This window comes from Takifugu rubripes, chromosome 21 (assembly GCF_901000725.2).
Source record: "Takifugu rubripes chromosome 21, fTakRub1.2, whole genome shotgun sequence".
Lineage (NCBI taxonomy): Eukaryota > Metazoa > Chordata > Actinopteri > Tetraodontiformes > Tetraodontidae > Takifugu > Takifugu rubripes.
This window is the reverse complement of record NC_042305.1, coordinates 7,954,002-7,966,686: the sequence shown is the minus strand read 5'-3', so window position 1 is coordinate 7,966,686 and position 12,685 is coordinate 7,954,002. Positions and strand designations below refer to the sequence as shown.

General features: G+C 43.8%; 1 protein-coding gene across 1 annotated transcript; it reads right to left on the bottom strand.

Moving 5' to 3' along the window:
- Positions 1–9,243: 9,243 nt before the first annotated feature.
- Positions 9,244–12,183, bottom strand: ppic (peptidylprolyl isomerase C). Its single transcript, XM_029830198.1, has 6 exons — positions 11,953–12,183; positions 11,352–11,465; positions 11,115–11,208; positions 10,934–11,001; positions 10,701–10,817; positions 9,244–10,325 (listed from the first exon to the last, which is right to left on the bottom strand). Exons 1-6 carry the CDS (start codon positions 12,055–12,057, stop codon positions 10,197–10,199), a joined length of 627 nt encoding a protein of 208 aa, XP_029686058.1. The 5' UTR covers positions 12,058–12,183; the 3' UTR covers positions 9,244–10,196.
- Positions 12,184–12,685: the final 502 nt, after the last annotated feature.

Below are 12,685 nucleotides of genomic sequence, written 5' to 3'. Positions count from 1 at the left end.
CACACACACACACACAGGAGAGCAGGAGAGCGGCTCACTTAATAAAGAAACATAATTCCGTCCCTTTTTCCCAGCGCTCCCTTCACTTTCCAGTTCCTGTGTGTTGGTTTGTTTATGTCGGTAAAAATGTATTGGTGATTATTTTGGATGAAACTGCAATAGATTATTTGTGTTTTACTTCTGCTCCCCTGTCTTCCTTTGCATTGCAGGAGCCATATACAATATTCCTCTTTATTTTCTTTAGTTTTTCAGTTTTTTTAAAAGCACCCTTTTGGGGGGGACACACAGTAAATAGTGAGTTCTTGTTCCCTTAATGCCATGTGCCACACTTCTCCTGCTCTGATTGGCTGAAATCTTGCTGTCTGCCCCTTAGGCCACAGTGTCAATTAGCCACAATGTCAAATTAGAGAAAAGCTTCTACTGGTGGATGTCGACCAATTCAGCCTGGCATACATCACAGGATGCTTCAAGCCGAGGCGGCTCAGTGGCTCCCAACGAGGCTAAATATGGAAAAGCCAAGATAATATCGTGAAAACATCGGATTATCTAAGAAAGCGATCCAAAAAACACTGAATCTTATGAGAAATAATCAGATATTTGACAATATATCTATTGACACTAATACGGGAAGTCAGTGTTTCATACTTGAAGTAAAACACGCACATTTTGCACACACACACACACACACACACACACACACACACACACACACACACACACACACACACACATCCAGGCACCCAGACATGCACAGTCCAGTTGAAAGAGAGTTATATCATCATTTAGTTCTGTTTTACTTCCCGTATTTCCTCATTGGAAGCAGAAGATTAAACCTGCCTGGCCATTGGTCTTCATTTGGAACCAGAAACACTGCTAATGTTGTGTGTGTGTGTGTGTGTGTGTGTGTTTTGTTACATTTTATCAGCGTGTGTTGGTACTGTGGTCTTGTATTTCGTGTGTGTGCTGTGTAATTAGCCAGGTCAAGCTAATTGACCTTGCGGCGTGAGTGTGTGTTAGCCACAGATTGCTAATGTTAGTTGAGCTGAGGCCGTGAGCAGTGATGGATGTGTCTGAGTGCTCGCAGCAAAATCAGGGGGGGAAAGACGTGAACCTCGCAGGACCTTTTATGTAGAAGTGTTTTTGTTTTTTTTTCATCAGTCAGACCTCCAAGAAACCAGCAAATGCATGTTGCTGCATAAGCTACTTCCCATATCATCAATAACCACAACCTTCCATAGCGCTTAGCGAGTCATTTAGGAGCTTTAGAGGTTAAAATAACTGAGGATTATTTGGATTTAGCCCATATGCCATCATTTTCCAACTTCAGCTAACAAGCAGGGCAGATTTATTCTGGGCATCCCGCTCTGACCTGTGATCAGCCTCCTCAGGATCCTCTCTGCAGCAACAGTGTGCAGGGTTATCGATGACTCGCGGTCACTGATGATTTATGCCAGGAAGCGTCCAGTCGGCCGGCTACTGGAGAGGCTTTTTACAAATGATGAAACGATAAAAACGGGAAGTCATATTTCCTCACAAAGGCTTTATTTTTTTGAAAAATTAAGGCTGAACGGTGTAGATGGATGAGGCTTTAAAGTGACGATGGTGTTCTATGACTGCTATTGAATGGAGCACATCCTTAACAAATGTCCCCAACATCCCGCCTGTGGGGTGGACCCCCCCCCCCCTCTCTCACTCTCCCTCTCTGCACAAGATGGATGTGTGTGTGTGTGGCCTATGACAGTGTAATGTGTCCTGGCATACTAGTTGGGTTTATTAGCTGAAACTAGTTATTTCTGGGACCCCCTGTGAGTGTGTGAGTGTGTGTGTGTGAGCGTGTATCAGCAGTGATAGATGCTGTGTGGCTCTGGTTGATTTTGTTCATTTGTCAAATGGCTGGAGAAAGGGTTAATCAGCTGTGGTCTCTTTTTCTATTATACATCTCTCCATCTCTTCCCCTATGGTGTCTTTCTCTCCTTTCTCAATTTGTTCCTTTGCTCTCATTTGTGGTGTCATTCCCTCTCTCATCTCATTTTCTCCTCTTTCCTTGACTCCATTTATTTGCGGCTCGCTTGATTTATTCTCCTTTCGGTCCATTATATTTATCTTTATTGCGTTTCCCTGATTTGACACCTTCCTGTCTCACCAGAAACATCCAGAAATTTCACTTTACTTCACCGAGATCACAAAGGTGTTTTTTTTCCAGCTGGGTTTATTCATTCTAGGTCAGAGTTGCACCCAAGCTGTATTGTCATACTTGCTGTGACTCCTCAGCATTGTTTCTGTGCCCATCAGAGGCTCCATAAAGACGGAGAAGTTGCAGGTATGAAGTTCTTCACTTCAGTCTTGTGCAGTTTCCTCTTGTCATCTTCCCTTTTTGGGATCTAGCATCTGCTTTAAACACAATAGCCACACAATTATTTCAGATTCTCTTCTGAATGCATCCCTATTCCCTTTGATAATAACCTCTAAATCCTTTTATAGGCAGTTTAATCTATACATTTACAGATAAATATTTGACCACTGATTCTTCTGCGTCCTCTGAGCTGCATCAAACCCACTTTTAATCATCCCAGTGGTGTTGTTGGTGTTTCCCCCTTTCGTGCTGGGGTGTGGTGCTCATTCTGTGTGCTGGGGGTGGGGGTGGGGGTGGGGGTGGGGGGTGGAGGTCATAGCTCTACCCAGGATACCCAACAGAATGCAGCTTTCCCAATTTATGTCTGTTAACTAATTTTTCGTGCAGTTTTCTCACAGGGTGAAGGGGTTCGATGTGTTATGTTTAATTCGAAATTATATTATAATTAATTGTGTTATGAAAAATATTCCTTCACTTCCAGAATATATGTGCTCTGTCTCAAGAATAAAATTCCTTAAGGTCCAATGGAATTTTCACATTACTTGGGCCCTAAATAGACTGAAAAATAGGGAGAATGAAGGAGGATGGCGCATTAAAGAAACACACTCATCCACTCCGATCCATCCATTTCTGCTTGTGGAAATAAGGGTCTCCTTGTTGTCAGCTTGTTATTTTTTCCTCCCTTCTCCCTCACTTGGTCTCTCTCTGTTCATCTCTGCCTCGCTTGCCCCGTGTCCTGTCTGCTGCTGGCGTTCTGTCATGTGTGAAGGTATCGATTTGCCAGCGTTTTAACCATCAAACTGCAGCTCAGCTTTTTAAACAATAACTGACGGACCAAGGGGTGGGGGGAGAAGACAATGAAGGGGAGGAAATAATGGGAGGAAAATGGGGAGGAAAAAGGGAGGAAATAGAGAAAAGGGGAACAAGAACAGAAAAGGTGATATATGTGATTGTAGTAAGGTGAAAAAATGAGGAGAGGAGGAAGAAGAATGATTTTTAAAAAATGGAAAAATTATTTCTGTCACTACAAATATTGTGAGTAAGCACATATGTTGTTTGATCTACAGAAGGAAGCAAAAGAGGGAAGAAAGGGGACAATCAGAAACCCAAGTGAGTGAGGACATTTATCAAAGGTGAATGAAGAACATGAGACAATAGAGAGATTCTCTTCCAGAGAAGAGAGAAAAACACACCTCTTTTGAGGTTCCATCACTATCGTACATATAAGACTGTCATCAAAGCAGAAATAGATGGATGGATGGATGGATGGATGGATGGATGGATGGATGGATGGATGGATGGATGGATGGATGGATGGATGGATTGATGGATGGATGGATGGATGGGTGGGTGGGTGGATGGATGGATGGATGGATGGATGGATGGATGGATGGATGGATGGATGGATGGATGGGTGGATGGATGGATGGATGGATGGATGGATGGATGTGTGGGTGGATGGGTGGATGGGTGGATGGATGGATGGATGGATGGATGGATGGATGGATGGATGGATGGATGCGTGGGTGGGTGGGTGGATGGATGGATGGATGGATGGATGGATGGATGGATGGATGGATGCGTGGATGGATGGGTGGGTGGGTGGATGGATGGATGGATGGATGGGTGGGTGGATGGAAGGAAGGAAGGAAGGAAGGAAGGAAGGAAGGAAGGAAGGAAGGAAGGAAGGAAGGAAGGACAGAAGGAGTTGAGATTTGCAGGACTATGCAAGACAAAAGGGGCTAAATAGTGCAAACTGGGCCTACATACAAAGAGGATGGATGGATTTGATGGATCAAACGTTAAAAGGAAGAAAAACAGGCAGAGAAGTGGGAGCTTTGAAAAAGAGTGACTGAAAGACAAAAACCGGCAATTGAGAGAGACAAAAAAATAGTGTTGGTGTTGGTCCTCTTTATAGATTACTGTTTGTTCAAGCAAAGTTTGGCAGCATTGATCTTCTGCCAGCTCTGCATTTATCACAGTGTGTGTGTGCATGCGTGTGTCTGATCTTAACTGAAAGTAAGATCACACACACACACACACACACACACACACACACACACACACACACACACACACACACACACACACACATCCACAGGGTGCTCAGGCCACTCAGTGGAGCATCTCGTCCTACTGGTGTGTGAAGACAATAAGAGAGATGGAGCAGGATGAAAAATCCATCCATCCCACTGAGAAAGAGAGAGAGAAGAGCTGCTCCATCACTGGAAGAAAAGCATCGGTCCTCGCTGCAGCTGCCTTTTATAACAAGTCCAAATTCGGTTAATGCCACATTCATATGTTCAGATTTTCAATTTCACTTGTTGAAAAATCCAAATATGCAAAAGTCCAGAAGCTTGTTGAACTCTTCATTGAATGCATTAACACAACATTTTCTATGACAGTCCCTGCAGGTTTAACATGGAATGTTGTGTTCAATCTCTGAATTTTATCTCTTGGACAATAAATCAGGCTTGTTTCGCTTCCCTGAAGTGGCCATTTACAGCTCAGGGCTGAACACATCTACAGTTCCACGGACCTTTAATCCACTTTTAGGATCTCCCCTCCTCCTTCTCACCACCTCTGGTTCTGTGGTCTCGTTCTTCATGTCTTCCTCCTTTGCTCCTCCCTCAGCTCCCGACTTCACTGTTAATTAGTTTCAGAGGGAGAGAGGGGGTAAGAAGGGAGGGATGGGGGGGGGGGGCGAGAGTTGGGGGAGAAAGGGGACAGATGAGGAGTGAGAGAACGCAATAAGAATTTATTTTTTTTTAAATATGCCTGATTTGGTCCATAACTTAATTTAAACTTTGCTTTTACGGCAGTTACAAATTCAAATTTTGCCACTAATATAACTTTGAAAGAACAACAATTGTACTATTTTTAGTTTCAATACATTAGAAAAACATCACGGAATTCTGCATATTTAAACTTTTTTTTTCTATTTTTTCCTGTGTTTGCTTCAGGGCTTCAGTCGCTCCCTTGAAAACATCTGTAAAAAAGGAATTTAACTTTTAATGTTTCATATTTGTTGTTCTCTCTTTCAATGTTTTTCTTGTTCATCTAAACTTCAATTGGCCCATCGATCAAATATATAATAGATGCGATGGACCAGAATGTATAACGCACATTAAAACTTCATAGCCTGATAAAAGAAAATGTATTTCACACATTTGTTTCACTCTCTTTTGAAAAAGAGCTGCTTTTGGAAACGACGGTAAGACAGGAACCTGCTCTCCTCCCAGTTAGGACTTTAATTGGACGATGAGAGGTGTCCACAGGCCCTCTGAGGATGTTTTGTGTGTGTGCATGTGTGTGTGTCAGTGTTTCGATTTTCTCGCAGCGTCCCCCTCTCTCTTGAAGGCGGAGGTGTCGCCATGGTTAAGGTTGCCGTCGGTGACAGGACAGCAGCTGCTCTCTCGTCCCTTTTCTCTCTCTCTGTCTCTCCCTCTTCAGTGGTCCGGATGAAGGAAACTCAGGGGAAATCATCACTATGTTTACTCCCACCTCCCACCACCACGCCACCCACTATCCCCGTCCCACCACCCCCTGTTGTCTCTGAACCCCTCCCTCATCCCCATATCTCTGTTTTCCACCCCATGACGCTGGCTGTTAGACAGATAGACACCCCCCTCCCCAATTGTCTCTACTCTCTCTTGTAAATTTGTGACCTCCTCTAGCTTCTGAGGAGATGGGGGGTTGGGGGGGTGACTTGCAATTGGTGCTGATATGAGAACGGGGGGTAGTAAAGGCCAGACAATTGCTGGTGAGGGATGCGAAAGAGAAGGATGAAGGGGCGAGGAGAGAAGAGGCCTTGAGAGTGCGATCAATGCGATGTTCACCTGCCGTCCACCTCCCCAATTTAAAGAGAAGGAGCACTAACGATTTCCCCACATGGCTCCTCTGGACTGATGGAGGCAGAGAGGAAAGGATACACAGAGAAAGTAGAAAAATTAGGCCTCTCTGCAGCAATGCATATAGATGGGAGAAGGTCGCTCAGAAAATTAGTTTTTAATGGTAGAAAGCATGTAGTCAAAGCAGAAATGGGAGGAAAATGGAGCTGAAATGAGGCTTTTAATGCAGGAATGCATACAAAGGAGGGGGGGGGGGTCTATTGCAGGAATTTAGATTACGAAATATGAGAAAATAAACTTTATAGTAGATGAGTGAAAGAATGCACCTGGGGAATGCATCCTTGTGACGATATGTGTTTTACTGCAAACCAAAATGCTTGAAGATAGATGAAGTTTATCTGCTACCTCCCACTATGCAGGCAGCTCAAAATGTCCACAAGCAGCACTGTTCTGGTGGCTTGGATCACCCGTCAGTCAGTCAGTTGTCCCGTCACTTCTCTGTAGCATTTTTATCAACCCCATGCTTCTACACACTGTCGTGCTTCTCCAAACACTCACTGGTACAGGAGAATCCACATGCTGCTCAGGAATGGTCCTATCTTCACCTGCTGTCCCTTATATGGGTGTTTATTGGCTGAAAGGGTACAGGATTTTCATTGACAGCTGCAAATTATCGTGGAATATTTTTCAGTTGTATTATAAAATATAGTATTTTTTTATATGCCTGTTAAATCCACACATGCGACATCATTTGCAAAGACTCCTGGCTGAAGGTCGGGCCTGCATGGCCGTCTCTGTGAATGCAGATGTGCGATTCAGTACAGTCTCTGTCCCTCCTCAGTGCTGCGTCAATATGTCTCTGTGCAAATGTCAGCTGATTCCTGGGTATTTCAGGTCCTGGAGGCCGTAGCGACTCAGAATTTGAAATGACCGTGTGTCATTGTCATAATATCAAAGCTACAATAAGACACACTGATACGTCTGTCTGCTCCTCCTCCTCCGCCTGCTCACGCTCTGACATGTGTGAGTATTCATGTTCCTGCTCTCCTGCCCTGACCTGTCAGCGCTGTCAATGATTGTTCTTCTCTCTAATTGCAGTCGAAGAGGAGGAACAAGAATGAGATGGAGGGACCCCTCAGCCCAGCGCTGTGACGGCGTGCAGAAGTAAGAGCACGATGGGTGCTGATCATGTGGCGTTTAACATCAGTAACTAGTTTTGCACCGACCAACACTGGGGAACTAGTGTTAGTATATATTAATGTTTTATAAAGTGAAGACATTTGAAAAAACAAAAGATTTCTGAATAATGAAGCATATGAAAATTATATTTTCAGTGTTTTTTTGTGACCCAGGTCCAAATGGGGATTGAGGTTTTGTGTTTATGAGTATCTTGTACTGACACGCTTGCACATACTGATTCATTTTATGCGATTAATGGTAGCACGCCACTCTGGTCCGCTGGTATCAGACTGAATCCTGCTGTGCGTCATAGCTGCGGTGCAGTTTAGTCTGCCTTGTGTGCAGGTTCGCTGGTTGTTATCAGCGCTCCTCTCTGTCTCCCTGTCTGATGATGTGTTTGCTGTTGACCTTTAAACAACTCTGTCCCATCATCCTTCTCTTTGGAAAGCTCACAGGGACGAACACACAAACACACCCACATGCATGCAAATGGGTTTCTGTTAGCACGACAACACACAGCCAACAAGTAAGAATATGAACACACACACGCACACACACACACACACACTGGTACAAACACAAAGATGTGAACAAACGCAGACGCATCACTGTCTGAGCTTTGTTGGTAATGAGGCCTGTCATCCTTCCACACAGCCTCTCTCCCTTTTTCTTGCTCTCTTTCTTTTTTCATTGATCCACTAACAGATCCCCAATATAACACTTTTGCTGTGAGAGCCTCCTTTTCCTCCTCCTCCTCCTCCTCCTCCTCCTTCTCCACCACCACCACCTCGACATGCATCCCTCCGGACCATTTAAAAACCCACCACCACTTTCTCTCTCTCCTCTCCTCCATCTCTTTCTGTCCGAGTCTCTCTATCGCCTTCTATTTCTCTCTGCTGGCCTCGGACAGTCTTGTTATGTCTTCTGACAAACGGAGAAGAGGTTTCTCGGCGGCGTGCTGAGGAGAGGCGGCGGATGGTTAAAGGTGGGAGTTTGTGCATCCGTGTCCATCTCACCTGCTCGTCTCGTTATAGAATAAGCTGAATCAAACACAGTACGTGCACCACTGTTAATGTTCATATATGATCAGGCACTAATTTTAAAGAATGCAAATTGGTTTATGTTCAGGCCACAGTGCGGCTTGTATTTTTAGTGTTGGAAGGGAACAAAAGGAAAGTTATAGGAGATCACAAATCCTGTTCTGAGCCATATTACAGATGCTGACTCTAAAAGAATTTGAAGACTCACAGTCACAGTCGGTTGGTTGCTGTTATGTGTGAAAAGGGAAATAAAATTAGCCTTTCTGGTGGCGTAAACCTGATGAGAACCAAATCCCGTCAAAAGCGTCGAGCTGCTTTTGCTGTTTTGACATTGAGTGAAAATCGGGATTATTAGTGTGATTCACAGAGATCTGACTTTTCAAAGGAGCGCGAGCGTTGATTTATTTCACTGTTCTATTTTGACTTCCTGTCTTCCTCTGGAGGTTTCTGTTCAGCTCTGACCTTTGTGTTCCAAGATGTTTTCCTCCCCTGTGTGTGGGTGAAGGTGTGTGTCTGTGTGTACGTGTTGTAGAAGAGAGGAAAACAAATCACCCGCTGTAGTTCTCATTAGCAGCAGTTTTGTGTCAGCGCTGAGAGATCAGTTGTCAGCTGGCGGCTTCCTTGGCAGCTTCACCTTTTACCAACGATAATTACATAGTTTAACGCCAGCATATCTCAAACTGTGGCTGTGGACCCAAAACAGGCCCAAATGTGACATAAAACAAGGATGCAGGACAATACTGAGGACAAGGATCAAAGCCTTTATAGGAAGGAAGGAAACCTTCTGGAACCCTTTGAAAATAATACAAGACCACAGATGTATTTTTTTTACCAGTGCATTTATTGTAGTAAAACAAACCTTTTGGCACTTTTTTTGTAGGTATAAAGAGGGAAAAGTGACCATCTATTATGTCCACTGAGGAAGACTGAAATGCTTCATTTAGATTGAAATGTTACCAGAGGTTTGAACCACCCGAAGTCACAAGATTAAAGAGAAGAAAACCATAAAAAAGACAAAAGATCAACTGTCAGAATAAACATTAAGACTAGGAGACACTACAGCATTTTCCTTGAAATGACTGGCAGTGTGAACTAAGCAGGCGTAATTATGAACACTCATAAAGGGTTTAGTGGCGGTAACACAAAGTACAACATTTAAGATCATTACATTGATAATGGCAGCATTTTGAGCACTTCAATATTAATAACTGCATGTAGTTTTCCTCCTGTGATATTCAATCTGCATGATTTTTGCATATGATTTAAAAAAGATAAATAAAGTGAGAAAATGGCACTTTCTTTGCATATGTTTGCAGAAGACAAAGCAGTTGGCAATAAGAGGTGGAGAAGCTACACAATTCTGAAAGTGCAAGTTTGCATCATAATCCAAATCACAGTTTTGGTTTTAAATACAAAGTCAACCACATTATCAACAAGAGAACAACAGAATTGCCTCGTTCTTGTTTATGCTACAGTTAAATTTAAATTGTTTTGGTCTGCTTTTTGTTTTGAGGAAAATTCTTGGAAAACAACCAACTCTAAAAATATTTCATCTCACACATAAAATATTTTTTTTCAATTCTTGGAAACATTATAAATGGTTGCATTTCTTTGCATTAATACCATCAGCTTTGATGACATCAAAAACATCCCAAGCAGCTTTTCCTGCATGCGAGTGTACAGCCATGCATGTATGAATTTGGCCACCACAGAAGTAAACTTGTAATCTGACGTTCCACAATAATCCTAATTTCTTTGTTCCAAGAGCACCGTTCACCAACCCTCCACCTCCACCACGAAGGGCTCTTTAACGTGGATCCTGCCGCTGTTGACGATCACGCACTCGTTGTACGGCAGGTTCCTGTCGTTGGTGTCCTGAAGCTCGACGGTGTGAAATACAGACTGTCAGACACAGAAGCATTCTCACTCAATTCTCGAGATCATTTAAATTTAATCCTTAATACATGCAGACCTATGTATCTCAGAAAAGTGTGAGGTATCAATCTTTAATGATGAGGTGTAATTAGTTTTAATTGATTGACAATTTCATGCAAATCACCACCCCCTGCTGGCAGGAAGATGTATTACCTCTCAGACATGCGCAGGTTCTGAATGTAATTGGACTATTATGACATCTATGTTCAGCTGACCTCATGCATGTGTGCACCTAGTTGGCAGCTTGCAATCGCCGTAAGTAGTTTTTGTCAAAATGTTTCTCCATTAACCTTGCTGCTCTACTTAGAATAAAAACCCAAATTTTGCCGAGGCTCCACCCACCATCCCATCCAGAACTTTGCCAAATACCACATGTTTTCCATCCAGCCACGGTGCCTTGGTCGCCAGGATAAAGAACTGGGACCCATTGGTGTCTGGACCGGCATTGGCCATGCTCACCTGGTAGGATCAAACACATGATTCTCCTTAATCAAAAATGGGGTAAATTTGGTTTGAGTCACCAATGGATGGAAATGTTTAATCCTGTTATCTGAGAGAATTCTCTCAGAACTCACCCAGCCTGCTCCGATATGCTTCAGCTTGAAGTTCTCATCTGCAAAAGTTGTCCCATAAATGCTGTGACCTGTGCAGAAAAGGGAAATTAATTACAATCACAATAACTAATGGTGCGCTAATTTTCTTTTTCTAAAGTCTATTAAAATAACAAAAAGCAACCAAGACATGCAGGTATTTCACCTCCACTTCCATCCCCAGCTGTGAAATCTCCTCCCTGGATCATAAAATCCTTGATGACTCTGTGGAACTTGGTCCCCTTGTAACCATAACCTTTCTGTGGAGATGAGGAGGGAAATCACCAACAGCCAGCGGCATAAGGTTACACAACAATCAACCAAATAAACCAATCCATCCAAAATCAATTAGTCAATCAATCAACAAGCATAAAGCCACAATAAGCAATAAAAAGCCACCTACTTCTCCAGTTGCCAGGGCAACAAAGTTGTTGACAGTGAGTGGGACCACGTCTCCAAACAGACCGATGACGATCCGACCCACCTCGTGACCGGCCACGGTGACGTCAAAAAAGACCTGGACACAAACAAAGCTGATCGTCTGATCAAAAGTGTCCGAAAACTTTGGATTTTCGCTTTATGCTTTTTCCCCCCCTGATTATTCGTTACACTTTTAATTTGACCTCTTCGATCGATTTTGTTTTGTTAGAAGAGTTTTAGTTGTTTTTAACCTGCAGGAATGCTAAATGAAACTACCCTGCTGCAGTCTTCATTATTGACATGAATGGAATTCCTTTTGTGTGTGCGCATCTGCGCGTGAACGGCCGAGAGCGAACGCGCTGCTTCATCGGAATGGACACGTGTGCAGCTGAACGTGCGTGCGGGAGGGGTAGAGCGGGTCTAGCGTGTTCTGGAAAGATCGGTGCGTAAATTTCTTGAGGTCCAGTCTTCCAAAACAAACATCCATATCGTTTACAATCGCCACGTATGTGCACGTAGCGGTTCGCCGCACGAAGAGGACGGAGCAGCGTCGGATTCACGCACGCAGCAGCATCAGCACCCACCTTCTCAGTGACCTTCGGTCCCCTCCGCGGAGCCGCCGCGCCCGCGGATTGCAGACAGGCGGCAGAGACGCAGAGGACCGCAGGCAGGATCATCCGGAGTTCCATGTTTAACCGGGGAGATCAGCGGGAGCAGGCCCCTGGTGCTGCAGGGAGTCACGGCGACGAGGTGGGGGGCGCGAAGGAGAGGAATTCACGAAGATTCGCAGCGGAGGGGCTGGTCGCGACGAACTGCGTCACCAAACCACGCCCATATGAACTTGACCCCGCCCATGAAAGAAAAGAGAAAGCGAAAGTCATCGCGACTATGTTATCTGATGTTAATCTAAGAATTCTCAATATGAATGAAATAAATGAATAAATTAAAATTAAGAGTTGGTTCCAGGAAGAACATGACTGCGTTTCCCCGCAGATCACGTGATTCGTCTGTAACGTCCCAGGGTGTAAAGAAAGGTTACCTGTTTCAGCCGACCTTTAACACCCTGAATTGATAGAAAGGTGTGTTTCCTCGTTTGTAGTAATAAGCAGAATGTTATAGCTGCCTGTCTGCCTGCACACACCTGAAGGAGCAGCTCAGCAGGACACAGGTACTGAATATAAAGGGGACATTCAGCTCACATTTGATTTCCACATGAACAGTCCATACAGGCACAACAGCATCATTTAACTAAGCAAATTAAGCATTGCTTATTCAAATCATACTTTTAACTGCAATATGTCAACTTTAAGCTTCATG